General features: G+C 41.7%; 1 protein-coding gene across 1 annotated transcript in view; it reads right to left on the minus strand.

The window, feature by feature from the left end:
* LOC126101207 (uncharacterized) overlaps window positions 1-12,374 on the minus strand; it is a 36,305-nt gene extending 23,931 nt beyond the window's left edge. The window contains exon 1 of the mRNA XM_049911901.1: window positions 12,284-12,374. Within this exon, the coding sequence (XP_049767858.1) occupies window positions 12,284-12,374 (91 nt within the window). The remainder of the gene's footprint in view (window positions 1-12,283) is intronic.
* Window positions 12,375-17,121: the final 4,747 nt, after the last annotated feature.

The following is a 17,121-nucleotide window of genomic DNA, read 5'->3' on the forward strand; positions in this document are numbered from 1 at the left end:
GATCCGCGTGACCGCTACGGTCGCGGGTTCGCATCCTGCCTCGGGCATTGATGTGTGTGATGTCCTTAGGTTAGTTAGGTCTAAGTAGTTCTAAGTTCTAGGGGACTGATGACTACAGATGTTAAGTCCCGTAGTGCTCAGAGCCATTTGAACCAATTGAGCCTAGAACTCCGATGCTATGTTGGACTCCACTCCACTACTAGCTTCGTCCATCTGCTGTCTTTCCTTCTCTCGACGTGGCCAGCCCACTTCCATTTCAAGGAGCCTGTTCTCTGTAAGATGTCTCAAACCTTCGTCACAGAACTTATGCCATCTGCCCTTTTCCTATACTTTCCTGTATAACTCAGCATTGATCTTTCCATGTCTCTCTGTGCTGTCCTAAGTTTCCCTTTTGTAAATTAGTTCAGTGTCCATGTCTCGCAACCATACGTCAGCACAGGAAGCATGCGTTGATCAAGTACTGTTTTCTTCAGATTTACTGGCATTTTTGATGTGAACACTGTTTAATTCCTCCCAAATGCTTGCCAGCCAAGCTTGATTTGCCGATAGATATCCAGCCTTACATCTCCCTTTATATTTATTATGTGACCTAGGTAGATACATTCACTGATCTTTTCTAATGGACTGTCCTTGACTTTACATCTCCTGCTGGAACCCGTTTGTTGGATATTACTTTTATTTTGCGAAGGTTCTTGTTCAAGCCAACCAACTGACATTCAGATGCTAGATCTGTAACCATGTTTTTCAGCTCTGCGAAGTCGTTGGCCAGTAAGGCAATGTCATCAGCAAACCTCAAGTTGGTATATATTCTTCCATTAATTCTAATTCCCTTACCTTCCCAGCTCAGCTCTGACATAGCCATTTTCAGTACAGCCGAGAACAGTTCTGGGGAGGTGGGATCGCCTTGATTGACACCCCTCATGATGAGGTATTCTTGAGTTGGTTCACCGACATTAACATAAGTTGAAGAAGTCTCGTAGATACTGCTGAGTACTTCAGTGTACGCTGCTCCCACTCCTTGCTCACTCACAGATATGAGGACAGCTATACGGCTAATAGAGTCAAACGCCTTTTCAAAATCAACAAAGGCAATGTAGAGAGGCAGTTGTTATTCATTTGCTCTGCTTATCTATTCTCTAACGGCCAGAATGTGGTCAATAGTGCTAAAGTTGCTTTGGAATACTGCTTGCTCTATAGGTTGGGGTGAGTCTATGGGAGAACTAAGTCGATTCAACCGGATCGTTGTGAAAATTTTGTACAAAATTGAGAGAAAACTGATGCGACGGTAGTTTTTGATATTGTGAATATTTCCTTTCTTGTGTATCAACATGATCTTTGCCTTGTTCCACGATAGTGCGATTGAAGCATAGTGCAGGAAGGAAGTAAATGCTTTTGCCAAGACATTTATTGTCACCTCTACTGCCAGTTTCAGGATGTCAACACTGAGCTCATCATCACCCGGCACTCTTCCTCATGCTATCTAGAGCACACTTGACTTCCGATGGGAGTATAGCTGGAACACTAGGTACATCATTTAATTTGGATACACTCAAATGTTCCCTTCGTTTGCTATACAGATTGCTATAAAATTCTTTGATAAACTTCAAAACGTCCTCCTTTTCAGTGATTCATTTCCATCAAGTGCGATAACCTGCTTTCTACCGATTGTGAGTTTGCGTTTGGCTTACTTTAAACTTGTCTTCTTCTTTAAGCTTGCTCGTAAGGTGTCTAAACTAAATTTCTGTTCGTCATTTTCATTTCTCTTCGCACTGCCTTACATATTCGAAATACGGTACCACGTCACGATTGGTTTGTATTTTCATTTCTCTCCTCTGTTGTAAAAGGTTTTTAGTTTTGGCGCTGAACTTCTTGTTGTTTATTCTTTTGGCATAGATCACCAACTTCTTGTGCACTTGAAACAATCATTCCCGCCAAAGCTCCGTCTTTAGTTACGTGGAACTTGCTTTGGAAGACTTCTCGGAATTTCGACGAATGTTCTTCAAATGGTTCAAATGGCTATAAGCAGTATGGGACTTAACATCTGAGGTCATCAGTCCCCTAGACTTTGAAGTACTTAAACCCAACTAACCTAAGGACATCACACACATCCGTGCCCGAGGCAGGATTCGAAATTTCGACCCTAGCAACAGCTCGGTTCCAGACTGAAGTGCCTAGAACCGCTCGGCCACAGCGGCCGGCCGAATGTCCTTCCACCATTTTAAGGTTGATTACGCTTTTCTTCCCTTTCATAAGTTTATTGCTTTCGTCGCTCACATTGAGTTCGACGCTTGCTCTCACCAGACGGTAATCACTGCCAGTGTTGAACTGATTTAGTACCGATACGTCTTTTACAATCTGCGGAATGTTTGTCAGAATAAAGTCCATCTCATTTTAGACACTGACATTTGGGCCCTTCCAAGTCCATTTTCGGTCACGGTGCTTGTTAAAGAACGTATTCATGATAGACATAATGCTGTACTCAGCGAACTGGACTAATCTATCACCTATGTGGTTTCGGTCATCAATCCCATAGTTGCATACCACCTTGTTTCTTGATGCCAACCTTTGCATTAAAATAGCCAATAATCATCTGGAAGTGTCAATCTCTACCTTTTTTACAGATCCTATCCAGGTTTTCATCAAAAGATTCATTATCTTCGTCATGGTGGCTGGACAATCTATATTTTATACCTATTCAACACCTTAGGGACCATTCGAGCTATCCTGCTGGATTTCCCTCTAAGATAGATACTCCATCATCGCTATTCTTGTTAATTAAGAACCCATCTCCTTTGAGATTTCATTTTGGGTAGCCACAAAAGTAGAACAAGTTGCCTGAATGCAAACGGAGACAGTCTTCCTTTTCCCGGCGTACTTCACTTACACCAACAATACTCCTGTTGATGTACGTTGGCGCCTTCTCGATCTCTTCTAGTCTGTCATTGCCTATTAGAGAGCGACCGTTAATTGTACAGACATTAAAAATCTGCATCTTCTTCTCAGCACATCTTGGTGTTTGGGACATCAAAGTTGCTCCCACCCGGAGATCCGACTGTGGGGCTATTATTCCGGAAAATTTAACATTAATGTCACACATCATTGCTCAAAGATGAGAAGCACAATCGCCACGCTTGCTTCAGAGCGGATTGGCGATACAATTTGCAGGCCATCCCCGACATGGGGTACAGACCCCTTTGGTAGGCCGCTCCACTAGAGTACAGACGCCAACACGTTGCCAATTTTGGTCCACCGCAGGTATTCCATTTTCCCGGTGCCACCAATATATGAGGGCTTTCCCCTATCCAACACCTGGGGAGGCGCCCGATGGGCGATTACCAAAAAAAAAAAAAATCTCATGTGATTTTCTTAATGATTTACACACCCATTTTATTAAGAAAATGGCAAATTTGTAATTGTACAAAATATTTTCCATTCTCACTCCACTTAAGCAATTCTCACGCTGGAACTGGTCTGCAGTATGCTTGATGGGCGCTCAGGAGGTGTGACATTGAACATGACTGCCAGCTGTCACATGCATCTCCCATGCACATGACTCAGTCTTTAGTTCCGAAAATGGACGCTTCGTTAGCGATTGTCAAACGAATGCGCTATGAATATGGCATAGTACAATTTAGAGGTACCAGTGGGTTCAAAGGCGCTAAAAAGTTGAAAAGAGGTCTTTAAACACAGTAACCTGCTCATGAACTAAATTTCATTAACTAATTTTTCAGGAAATTATACGAAGTTTCGAAGTTTCGGTTTTCGGATCTCAAAAAGATTCACGGAGTGAGACAGCAGTGTGTACATAATTGCGCTGTCTGTGTACACAACGCACATTTCATGAAAATTCTTATTTCTAACTTGATTGCCTCCACACTCTCCAAGTTTATTTCAAAGTTTTCACTAATGCATGATAAGTTAGTAGGCTCACAGCCTTTGGTTTCGTAAAACTTGTGAAGAGTTTAATGATCCCATATTATACATTTGCATATAAGAGAGTGGTAGCGTTTTTAAACGAATACATACCAAGCAAATTAAAACTGTGTGCCGGACCGAAACTCGAACTCAGAACCTTCGTCTTTCGAAGGCAAGTACTCTATGAGTGGTACAGTGGTCGAACAATTGCCAACGGAAGGCAAAGGTCCTGAGTTCTAGCCTCGATCTGGCACAAAGTTTTAATCTGCCAGGAAGTTTCATATCAGCGCACACTCTGCTGCTGAATCAAAATCTCATTTTGGATATACATACCATTTACTAAATGTTGGTCTAAGAAGTCCGATCAGAAGATGTAATGGACCCGTGATCCCACGAACATAGATATTAGTATTCGACACCTACGTGGATAGCAGACAGGAGTCGATTGTCGAGCGCTGCTGGAGGCAGTGAGATTAGGGTCGAGGCAAAGCAGTACTGGAAAGACTGGCAAAAAATAAAAATGGCTGCCGAGCTGTGTACAGTGTCAGTGGTGGATGTGCCGAATGAAGAGTAAATTTTAAATTCACCGGAGGGTGACAAATGAGCATGTCCCCTTATCGTCATGGACTTGACCCTCATCAATACCAATTCACGAGTGATGTAAAACCGAAAGTGACAAGTGCCGAATTACGTGTTTCATTTCAACTGCATCGGTCAGCGACAATCATGGATTGCAATGAGGATTGTTGTGAATGTTAACCATCATCATTGCATGTGATGAAGTACTTAAAATCAGCAACCGATAAAAGATATAACCGTAAATAAACATGTAAGGCAAAGATAGCAACTGCCTCAGAATTTGTGTGTTAATAGAAAATACATATCAGTTTGTATATCGCAACCTTTATGGTCTTTAATGATAGAAAAACTTTCAATCATTAACTATTCCGTCTTAGAACAGCCGTACTCAAGTTGAAATACCCCCAAAACCAGAGCAGAAAAACCGATGGCCTTTCATGGAAGGAGTACCTGGGGGCATTTGAATGTATCAGGAATCTTCTCCCACATGAGTCCACGAGAGATCTTACTTAACCAAGAACCTGAGAGTGTGTTTCGTGAGCCATTGGATTATCCACCTGGAAATGGCATAACACGGGAGAAGAAATGAGAGTTAGTGAAACTGAGTATGAAAGAGAATGCAAATAGGAGACAGGGAGATATGATAAATTGGTTAAGCCAATAACGTATCGAGTGGGAAACCTGGTGCTAGTAAAAGTGCACCCCAAATTGAAGAAAATAAATTCTGAGATACATAAATTTAACCATGTTTATAAAGGACCACAAAAATTGATCACCTGAACACAGTTGAACTGGAATGTGTGCAAACAAAAAGAGCTCATGGTAAGGAACATATTGAAAATAGGAAAAGATAATAACCACATGAGGATAAGGTCTACCAAGATAATGGAATAGAATCAGAGGAGGTGTAGGAAGCCAGCAACTCTTTCAATGGTATGTCAAGTGGCGACTGGTATGCACCCAGCTGAGTGAGACTTTATTTCTTATTTCAAGTTTCACTCCTCTACCATCTTTCTCTATCCTTATGTTAAGAAAGTTAGTGTGTAGTAGTTAGAATAGGTAGTTGTCCAAATAATTCAGTCAGGTACCATGTAGCAAATTTATAGTTGACTTATAATAAGGACAAGTAGTTACTGTTGGTGTATAGTGTGTGATGTCAGAGGATCAATAAGTTAAAAATCAGTATAGTGTCAGAACATTACAAAGTTAATTGTGCTAGAAGTAATAAAATGAGAACCAGATCAGAAAGCCAATGTTAATAAAATGTGGTGGGAAGCTAACTGATCAAACAAGAGTTTGTGTAATCTTATAGAGTTGCTTTTATGAGGCACGAAAAGGTCAAGGAACTGTAAGAGAATCGAAGTAATGTATTAGCTTGTAAATAGAAAGGCATATAAAGAAACAAATACATGATGAGATACTTGTTTGAATAAATGATGTGAAATATGATGTACAGAAATGCCAAGGAGCCTGGAGTAGTATTTTTATGTAGCTATTGCAGCGAATATGTAGGGTTGATGTAAGTTGAATATATATATATATATATATATATATATATATATATATATATATATATTTGCTGTTGAAGTTGCTGTTAAGTTGAGGGAGTTATGTGTAATGAGGTGTATTGAATATGTGGTGTTTGAAGTTGTCATTTAGCACACAAGCAACATCTGTTTGTAGATATTTGTAGGTATATGGGGTGATCCAAAGTATGCTGATAAAACAGAAAGTGTAACTCATGAGTAAGTCATGTGTCCAATTAGTTATCATCATCAATTACGGTTATACTTAGGTTGGGCTTTAGAGGCAGAATTCTGACACTGTGTAATGAATAATAAATATCCATATAACATATTTGGATTAAGGTCAATATGTTGTTGTTGTTGTGGTCTTCAGTCCTGAGACTGGTTTGATGCAGCTCTCCATGCTACTCTATCCTGTGCAAGCTTCTTCATCTCCCAGTACCTACTGCAACCTACATCCTTCTGAATCTGCTTAGTGTATTGATCTCTTGGTCTCCCTCTACGATTTTTACCCTCCACACTGCCCTCCAATGCTAAATTTGTGATCCCTCGATGCTTCAGAACATGTCCTACCAACCGATCCCTTCTTCTAGTCAAGTTGTGCCACAAACTTCTCTTCTCCCCAATCCTATTCAATACCTCCTCATTAGTTACGTGATCTACCCACCTTATCTTCAGCATTCTTCTGTAGCAATATAACAGGTCAATATAACAATATAGCAATATAACAGGTCAATATAACAGGAAGTATTGTACCTCTCATCTGAACATTTGTGATAACAATTCACATATGACAGCACAAATATTTGGCCAAATGAAATGATCAGTAATTCAACATTTTTCATTGGTGACTACATTAGTTATAGTTTGGGTGTGTTGACCAAGTGAATTATAAGTAAGTGTAATAGTGGTATGGATGGCAGGAACCCCGCTGAAAGGACGGCATACGAAAGGGGTAGCTAGCATTCGACCAGTTTTTTCTCGTATTTGCTGTAGCAAGTTATAGAAGAAGAATTAGTAACAAATATGTAGTTAACAGTCCATACAAATCTTTGAAAGTGACGTTTTTTGGTTATTTAATATATGAGAAAGTTTGCAAAAATATTTACCATGTTATGTTAATTAAGATAGATTGATGTTGTATGATGTTTCTGTAGGGGCAGTTTGCTACCAGAGTCAGTAGGGTATTATTTGTGATATGTTGTAACTTTCAGTAAGTGAACCGAAATCTAATGCTCCTCATCTTCATTTATATGCTGTGTGATAATTTTTTCCTATTATTCTTTTTCGCCTCTGGCTACAAAGAAGGTTTTAAGGGCGGGGATCAGTGATCTCACAAACATAGATATTAGTATTCGACACCCAGGTCGATAGCCGACAGGAGTCGATTATCGAGCGCTGCAGGAGACAATGAGATTAGTGTAGAGTGAAAGCAGTAATGGAAAGATTGTCAAAAAATAAAAATGGCTGTCGAGCTGACTACGGCGTCAATGGCGGATGTGCCGAGTGAGGAGTAAATTATAATTCACCGGAGTGTGGCAAATGAGCACGCCCCCTTATCGTCATGGAGTTGATCCTCATCAATACCGATTAGCGGCTGATATGAAACCCAAAGTGACAAGTGCCGAATTACGTTTTTCGCGTCAACTGCATTGGCCAGCAACAACCATGGATTGCAGTGAGGATTGTTGTGAATTTAACCATCAACATTGCGTGTGACGAATTACTTAAAATCAGCAACCAATAACAGATATAACCGTAATTAATCGTGTAAGGGGAAGGTAGCTACTGCCTCAGAATTTGTGTGTTAGTAGAAAATACATATCAGTTTGTATATCGCAACCTTTGTGGTCTTTAATAATAGACAAACTTTTAGTCATTAACTATTCCGTCTCAGAACAGCCGCACTCGGTTGAAATACCCCCAAAAACCACAGCAGAAAAACTGATGACCTTTAATCCATTAAGCACACGGTCATATATTCGTAATAATTAACTGTATGGCGTCTTCGGTAAATCACACTAAACCTAATAAGGGATATAATGGGGGTGTTTCAAAATGAAGAGCTTTTTATTATCTTTAACTTTCTGGTTCCTTGGGAACCAGTATTTGTGTAAATTCTTTTGTTCTTGGTGTTTCACAGGTTTGATAAACTTTAGAAATGACATTATATTAGGTTGGTGCAAAAGTTCATAGCATATTTGTTTTGTGTGTTGGTATTCCGGTTGCTCTGTGACTGTCATTTTTTATTTGTAGTCCATTGTTGCTTTTTGAGCTACATTATTATAATTTTGTAATTTAGAAATAGTGAGTAGAGCTATAGGCGTTAAAAAAAGGAGTGCCAAATGGAGAAGTCGGAAAATTTCCGACGTATTCCTCAGTTTGAGTTCAATAGAGCGCTACCAGCAGCAGGAGCACCCAAAAATATTTGAGCCTTGTGTGCTGATAATGCCGCTGGACAGAGCATGACAAGGAAATGGTTTCCTCGTTTTAAGATATTAGTAATTTACCACGTTCAGGAAGACCGTGGTTTGACAAAGATCGTTTAAACACGTTATTCCACAACGATCCACTCTCATGTGATGAACTGTCGTCATTCCATCATCGCACTACATTTGCATGCAATGGGGAAAGTTCAAAAATCGAGTGTGTGGGTGCTGCATGCTCTAAGCAAAAATCACAAAATTTAGCCGGTGGCCATATGTGCATCTCTGCTTGGTCGTCATCAATTGGCTCCTGAACAGCACCAACCATTCCTGTTCTGTATCGTTGCTGGTGACGAGAGACGGTGTCCTTTTGCTAAAATAAGGAAAAGAAAGGAATAGTTGAATCCAAACAAAGCAGCAACTTCCCATACAGAGCCTGTGCTCATCCGCAAGAGATAATATTATGAATGTGGCAGAGCAGCAGTGGTGTGGTGTACTACGAATTGCTTTGAAGAGATGAAACCTTCACTGTTGACGTTTATTGTCAACAACTGAGACGTCTTGCAGATGCAGTCCAAGAGCAACGACCAGGAAGGCCACGTGAAGTGATGGTACTCCACAGTAACATCCGCCCGCATTCTGACTGACGAAACGCACTATACAGGAGTTGCGTTGTGAAGTCATTTCGCATCCACCTTGTTCACCTGATCTAGAACCTTCAGATTTTCGCCTTTTCCGCTCTCTATGAAACAATCTTCAACGAACTTCCTTTCCGGATGAAAATGCGCTCCAAACACGGATCAATGTGTTCTTCGTCTTGGGAGCACGTGATTTCTACAGACGCGGAATTGAAAGGTTACCCTAACATTGGTAGACAGTTGTAAATAGTGAAGGAGAACATCATATTGACGACTAAAGTCTCTATTATATGTATCAGTTGTGTTTGTTAAATTTATAGAAAAACGCTGCCAACTTATGCACCAACACATTACAACACCGTGAACTGTTGTTTAAATTATTCTTTAACGCACCAGCAGTTTCTGTCAAAGTATCTTTTGTATAAACGTCCCGAATACAAAAAAAACTGCCATATACGAAAATAATATTTCAAAACTGTAGGAAAATTATAATCTGGAATCACATAGTGGGTTTTCTTCGAGGGTTATTGTAGTTTTTAAGAAAGAATTTGACTCAGTTTCAGGTAAAACTTTACAAAGGGTCAGCGAGTAAACAGCGCTATTACACTAAAGGGTGTATGTACAGTCCTAAATCATAGACTGCTTACCAACCAGAGCAGCGGTGCGAAACAGCATCAGGAAGGGGATACCCGCATGCCAATTGGAACAGTGAACAACGCCACACCTTCAGGAAGACAAAGTTCAGCGCCCCGTGTCAACGCTGATTTAACCAGCCGCCCATAACTGGTTGGCCCAGTTCGGTCGCAGACTTCGAGAGCTTCAGTACTGACTAATAGGAAGTTGATACTTAGCCTGCGTTGCCCAAGCAGCAATACTGAAAAGTACTTGCATGTAGGACGGAGAGGAAGCAAGTCAAGTTATGTATACTTTTTTTTTTTTTTTTTAGAAATGAAGTGATCAATTAATTAGAGAGTTTAATGTACAGATAATTTTGTATTCCTACCACCGCCATCGCATCACCTCTCCTTCCTTGATTGTGTCCGCGCAGTATCCCACAGTAGCTGACACAATAATGCGTATGGTAATGCTTCAGATATCAGTGGATTTTATCAGAGACATATAGTCGGAGGTTCAGAATTGAAATAGAATCAAGCAAGGAGGTAAAGTGTCAATAAGGCCGTAGTCACCAGAACCAGAAGACGTCTTCAGATTTATAACCGAAAATCAACAATGTAACAAAATGAATCACTTTTATTAACATGATTGTAATATACTATGGAAAGCCAAAGAAACTGGTCTAGGCATGCTTACTCAAATACAGAGATATGTAAACAGGCACAATACGGCGCTGCAGATGGCTACGCCTATATAAGACGAGTTTCTGCCGCAGTTGTTAATCAGTTATTGCTACTACAGTGGCAGGTTATCAAGATTTATGTGAGACTGGACGTGGTGTTACAGTCAGCGGATGAGTGATAGGACACAGTATCTTCGAGGTAAAGATGAAGTGGGGATTTTCCCGTATGTCCGTTTTACGAGTGTATCATGAATATCAGGAATCCGCTAAAACATCAAATCCCCGACATCGCTGCAGCTGGAAAAAGAGCCTGCAAGAACGGAACCAACGACGACTGAGGAGAATTGTTCAACTTGACGGAGGTGCAACCCTTCCTCAGGTTGCTGCAGATTTCAATGCTTGGCCATCAACAAGTGTCAGCGTGCGAACCATTCAACGAAACATCATCGATATGGGCATTAGGAGCCGAAGGCCCATTCGGGTCCCCTTGATCACTGCACGAGACAATGCTTTACGCCTCAACATTGGACTGTTGATGACTTGAAATATTTTATCTGGTCGGATGAGTCTCGTTTCAAATTTTATCGAGCAGGTATGGCGGCAACCTCATGAAGCCATGGGCCCAGCATATCAGCAGGGGACTCTTAAAGCTGTTGGAGGTTCTGTAATGCTGGGGGCGTGGGCAGTTGGAGTGATATGGCATCCCGGATACATCTAGATACGACTCTGATAGGTGACCCGTACGCAAGCATACTGTCTGATCACTTGCATCCATTCATGTCAATTATTCTTTCCGACAGACTTGGGCAATTCCAGCAGGACAATGCGACACCCCACACGTCCAGAATTGCTACTGAGTGCCTCTAGGAACACTATTCTGGGTTTAAACACTTCCGCTGGCCACCAGACTCTCCAGAAGAGAACATTATATAGCATATCTGGGTGCCTTGCAACGTGTTGTTCAGAAGACATCTCCACCCTCTCGTGCTCTTACGGATTTCTGGACAGCCCAGCAGGATTCATGTTGTCAGTTCCCTCCAGCACTACTTCAGACATTAGTCGAGTCCATGCCACATCTTGTTGTGGCACTTCTGCCTGCGCACGGAGGCCCTACACGATAGCAGTCAGGTGTACCAGTTTCTTTGGCTCTTCAGTGTATATTCAAAATAAATTCTACAGGTAATGGAAGATAGTAATTAAGGATCTTACCTGAAAATCAATTGTAATACGATAAACTAAAGTGTATTAAGCACATCGAAAACAAAATAGTGTAAATGAACATCGACGTTTTCAGTAAATTGGAGTAATGTATAAATAGACAAGAAATTATATAAACAATGGTGTAAAAAGTTCCCGGAGTAAATCACCATTTTTTCATAGCTGAGCTTCCCAAATGCCTGGAAGAGGCAAAAATCTGCGTGAAATTCCAATTTTTGATGGATAAAAGAGGTATATAGATTTTTTTAAATGCGTAAGCTTTTCAGTAACTGATGACTCTTCAGTGAAGACGAGATATGCAGTTATTTACTATGAGAGATACCAGAAATTATACAAATGGGTGAGAGGCAAGACTGGAATGTTTGACATAAATACGATGGCAACGAAAATAATATGGAGGTGCGTGAGACGAAAGCCTCTTGCATGAATGGTAGATGGACCTGAAATATTCTCTGATGGATTACCGAGAGACAGGAAGAGTCAGAGACAATGACTTAATGCAATCTGAGTAGGTGACATTAGAGCACGTTCCTGGGCGACATGGGAAGCGTGAAGTGAGACGGTAGTTCACAGAAAAGTCTAGGTGAGCCCTCAGCGGAGCCATAGTTGTCAAGAGGTTGACGGTGATGTTGAAGATGAAGCACCGTTCACACGACACTTCTGTTCTGGCACACAGAAACTCACCTGTGACGTCGTTACAGGGCAGGAACTGGCATACTGCTGATACACCATCCTCTGAGCAGTAGCACCGGTCGCAGCCATTCATGAATGACATACCGGGAATGCACTTCTGAGTCGACGTTCTAACATCCTCAGTCTGCATTAATTCCTTTTGGCAGTCCATATCTTGAAACACATACCAGAAAAAACTGATTAGTATCTTCATCTAGAAATGTATGTATTCCTGCCACGATCCTATTCTGTAATTCAGCAACATTTTGATTTCAAGAAAATGATGAACGATTACTGTTCAGAGGTTCTGGAATATACACCAACATACAAATTGCGTAAACGATTATATATTGCATAATAGTGGTTACTTTCTACCACTACCACTCATACACCCTTTCCTTTTCCACTCGCAAAAGGAATGAGAAACAAATTATTGCCTCTCTTCATCTAAAGCAGCTCTAACTTCCGTTATTCTGTTTTTATGGTCCTTGTACGAGACGAAAATAGGACGCAGTAATATCACTTTGCTGTCTGTGTCGAAAGCTGGTGCTCCAAAGTTCCTCAATGATGTGTAACACACTCGAGGGAAATGTAGTATATACGTTTTCTACGCAGGTACTCCCCCACATGTATTGGATATTTAACGACTGCATGCCTAAACTTGGTTTTCCGTGGCTGTTACTCTTCTCTCCTTGCCCTACCTGCTCCTCAGGGTCCTCTAATAATTATTACCTAGCAGCTTACGTAGCCACTCACACAAACAATGTCAACTTAGTCTGGCGGAATTCAATACATTCTGTTAAAAACATATAAAGGTTTGACTGCACTGTTCACAATAACATTATTCTACAATTTTAGACATTATTTAAATTCGAATCTCGTAAATCGTTGTGACGTACTGATGTTATTGTTGAAGTAATATTATCCAATTTGGATACATGCAACACAGAATACATATGAAATTCACTGTTCAAAAAGTGCTTTGCATGTCGACGAAAACCACAGTACTAAAACAAAACCACTAGTCTCCGTTCATTACACGAGCATGCGTGAAGCGAATGTTTAAAAAAGTTGGTGTGTGTTATTCGAAACGAGAAGGTATCTACACTCGTAATATCACACATGTTTCTCTCACTTGAAACTTGTAATTAGATGCAGTCCAGTCCACGTTATCTTCCCGTAACCGTCCCGAAGCTTTTGATTGTTGGGCTCCTGACACGACACACGACATCGAAAATTGTCACCATGTAGATGAACATTAATATTGAGGAATGAACACTAATGTGGTATGTACAACTTGTGTGACAAACATTTTTAATTACATCACAATAACTTGAAAAGTTCGTTGCGTAGCCACAGCATCAACTCTGCGCTATTCCCGCGTCACACCGTAACTACAAATAATCGACTCTTGTGCTGTATACTCGCCAGAGAGAGAACTACTCATAGGTAGGTCAGCGATACAACAGTTCGCCTACAAGTGTTTCGCGGAAGGTTTCCATCCCTCCAGGTATCTCCGTCTTCACTCAGGGAACATTTCCGTAATATTCTCGCATTGATCAGACTTACCGGCAACGAATCTAGCACAAAGGCAATGAATTGCGTCGATGTATTCTTGTAATATTATTTGGTGGGGGTCCCAAACACTCCGGCGGTATTCGAAAAAGGGATGACGAGGCATTCTTTATGCTGCTTTCTTTATAAGATCCCCACCACAATCTAACATACACGACTGCGACACTTCTGTTCTTATTTCTTATACTTTGCGACAATAGCGCTCCAAGACACTTCTGAATACGATGAGTGTAGAGTGAGCTATGTAGCTGGTAGATGCACAATCGGCAGGGAATGTGTGGTTAGAGTGGTAGGGTCGTGATATGCCGAGCGCTGGAGGGGAAGCTCTGTTCTAAACTAATGCCTACACTCACACCTTTTGTAAATATTAAGTGTAGCCCCTCCAAGCCTATACTTATGTTTTGACCATTCAGAAAGATTTGCTGTCACCTCGGCTTTGGTTAGTATCTAGAAAGAATGCTGCCGAACACGAAGCTAAAGCAGAGATTTATTTTATCCAGGCTTTCTAACCAGTTTTAGAGAAGTGTCGTGATTATCGAATTTTTAGTAAAACCTACATTTCCATTTTTGCTGCGTTACTATTTACTTCTTTTACCAAAACACAACAGTGGTTACACAATGTCACCTCACTAATGTGATGTGCAGGCGTAAGTTCGAGAAAATTCCGAGACGAAAGTTTATCAGGTTTATTAAGGGAGGAACTGAGGAAACGTCAGGTCAATAGCCTGTGGAAAAGCACATCCTAAGTTCAGAAATAAATTTTAATGTCTTCACTTACAGTGTTTCAAAACCCACAGCATTTTTCCCTTCACCAGCTATCGACGGCCCTTCAAGAATACATTTTTTCTTGGAAAATGTCTGTAGCTAGTGGAATAATGCAGTAGGTAATGAAGTTTTGCATAATGATAACATGGCAAAACACTCTCCTCTTTGTGCATTATCAATTGCCAAAATCTCATTACCATGTTTCAAAGCATTTATGAAATAAGAGGAATGTTGAGGATGTTTCATTCTGGCCTTATCACTAGCGCGCGATCGCAAACGAGTGTGCTAGATCACATCAGTTTTCTTGAGACTTGTGAAAGATAGAGACCATCACCAAACTCTAAAGGAAAATTCATTACCTTAGTTAAACTTTATACACAGCAAAATATTATATAATAGACACCAAACGCAAAACCCTAGCGACCTGTAATTTTCATTACTAACTTTTTAAAAATTCGTGCAGTATATTGGTTACATACAAATATCACAATAACTACGACCATTAACTAAATGATGGGCCTATCAACATAAAAACTACAAGTAATGAAAAAATTAAATTTTTTAACTAGTAGTTTCTGTAAAATCATTTGAGAGAGGCTGCAGGGCATGTGGCTAGATTTTTGTCATCGCAGCACGTCACAGACCAGCCGAAAGGGGGCAAACAGTTGTGGCCTCCCCTTTTGAATAATTGAATGAACTCCCCCAGTGCTTTTGACTAGAACTGGTCGCTGCGCATTGACCACCATACCTTGTGTACATTATAGCTGAAAAGGTAATAAAACTTTTCCCGAACACAGGAATTCGACTATTGTGGCTATATCTGAGCTGCAAACGGCAAGAATCTTCAACAAAACTACCTTTAAATATTTAAAAAGAATTTTCGTGCATTAGAAAGTCGAGAGAAGTGTAAAAATGTCTGAATTGTTAGACTCAATACAAAATTCTTACAAGTCAAGGAAATCGCCTATAATAATAAGAACAGGCAACAGCATAAATGTATGCTTCTCATATATTCTCTTGATATCCACGGTATAAGCTGCAAATAAACATCTAGTCGTCAGTATTTTTTCATGATTGAGTTGTAGCTAATGCCATTGAATCAGTGAGATTCGGATGTTTTTACATTGATTTCAGGATCGGTCATGTCTCTCGATAATTTACTAATTCTTGGAATGCATGATTATAATAAATATTCCGTTATTTAAATAAAAAAATAGTTTCTCGGCTCTAGGGACGCTAGCGTCGTTCTGTCTGCCAGACAGTAACAATTTTGTTAGCGGTGACTGTGTAAGTAGGCTGTTTACGTTTTTACGCTGGTAACGCTACGTAGCGTGCTGTATGAAAATCACTGACTGTGCTGTGTGCAGTCTGTGGCTGATTTGCATTGTTGGAATGTTGCTATTGTAGTGTTGGGCAGTTAGATGCGAACAGCGCGTATATACACTCCTGGAAATGGAAAAAAGAACACATTGACACCGGTGTGTCAGACCCACCATACTTGCTCCGGACACTGCGAGAGGGCTGTACAAGCAATGATCACACGCACGGCACAGCGGACACACCAAGAACCGCGGTGTTGGCCGTCGAATGGCGCTAGCTGCGCAGCATTTGTGCACCGCCGCCGTCAGTGTCAGCCAGTTTGCCGTGGCATACGGAGCTCCATCGCAGTCTTTAACACTGGTAGCATGCCGCGACAGCGTGGACGTGAACCGTATGTGCAGTTGACGGACTTTGAGCGAGGGCGTATAGTGGGCATGCGGGAGGCCGGGTGGACGTACCGCCGAATTGCTCAACACGTGGGGCGTGAGGTCTCCACAGTACATCGATGTTGTCGCCAGTGGTCGGCGGAAGGTGCACGTGCCCGTCGACCTGGGACCGGACCGCAGCGACGCACGGATGCACGCCAAAACCGTAGGATCCTACGCAGTGCCGTAGGGGACCGCACCGCCACTTCCCAGCAAATTAGGGACACTGTTGCTCCTGGGGTATCGGCGAGGACCATTCGCAACCGTCTCCATGAAGCTGGGCTACGGTCCCGCACACCGTTAGGCCGTCTTCCGCTCACGCCCCAACATCGTGCAGCCCGCCTCCAGTGGTGTCGCGACAGGCGTGAATGGAGGGACGAATGGAGACGTGTCGTCTTCCGCGATGGGAGTCGCTTCTGCCTTGGTGCCAATGATGGTCGTATGCGTGTTTGGCGCCGTGCAGGTGAGCGCCACAATCAGGACTGCATACGACCGAGGCACACAGGGCCAACACCCGGCATCATGGTGTGGGGAGCGATCTCCTACACTGGCCGTACACCACTGGTGATCGTCGAGGGGACACTGAATAGTGCACGGTACATCCAAACCGTCATCGAACCCATCGTTCTACCATTCCTAGACCGGCAAGGGAACTTGCTGTTCCAACAGGACAATGCACGTCCGCAAGTATCCCGTGCCACCCAACGTGCTCTAGAAGGTGTAAGTCAACTACCCTGGCCAGCAAGATCTCCGGATCTGTCCCCC

This window comes from Schistocerca cancellata, chromosome 9 (assembly GCF_023864275.1).
Source record: "Schistocerca cancellata isolate TAMUIC-IGC-003103 chromosome 9, iqSchCanc2.1, whole genome shotgun sequence".
In the NCBI taxonomy this organism is placed as follows: Eukaryota; Metazoa; Arthropoda; class Insecta; order Orthoptera; family Acrididae; genus Schistocerca; species Schistocerca cancellata.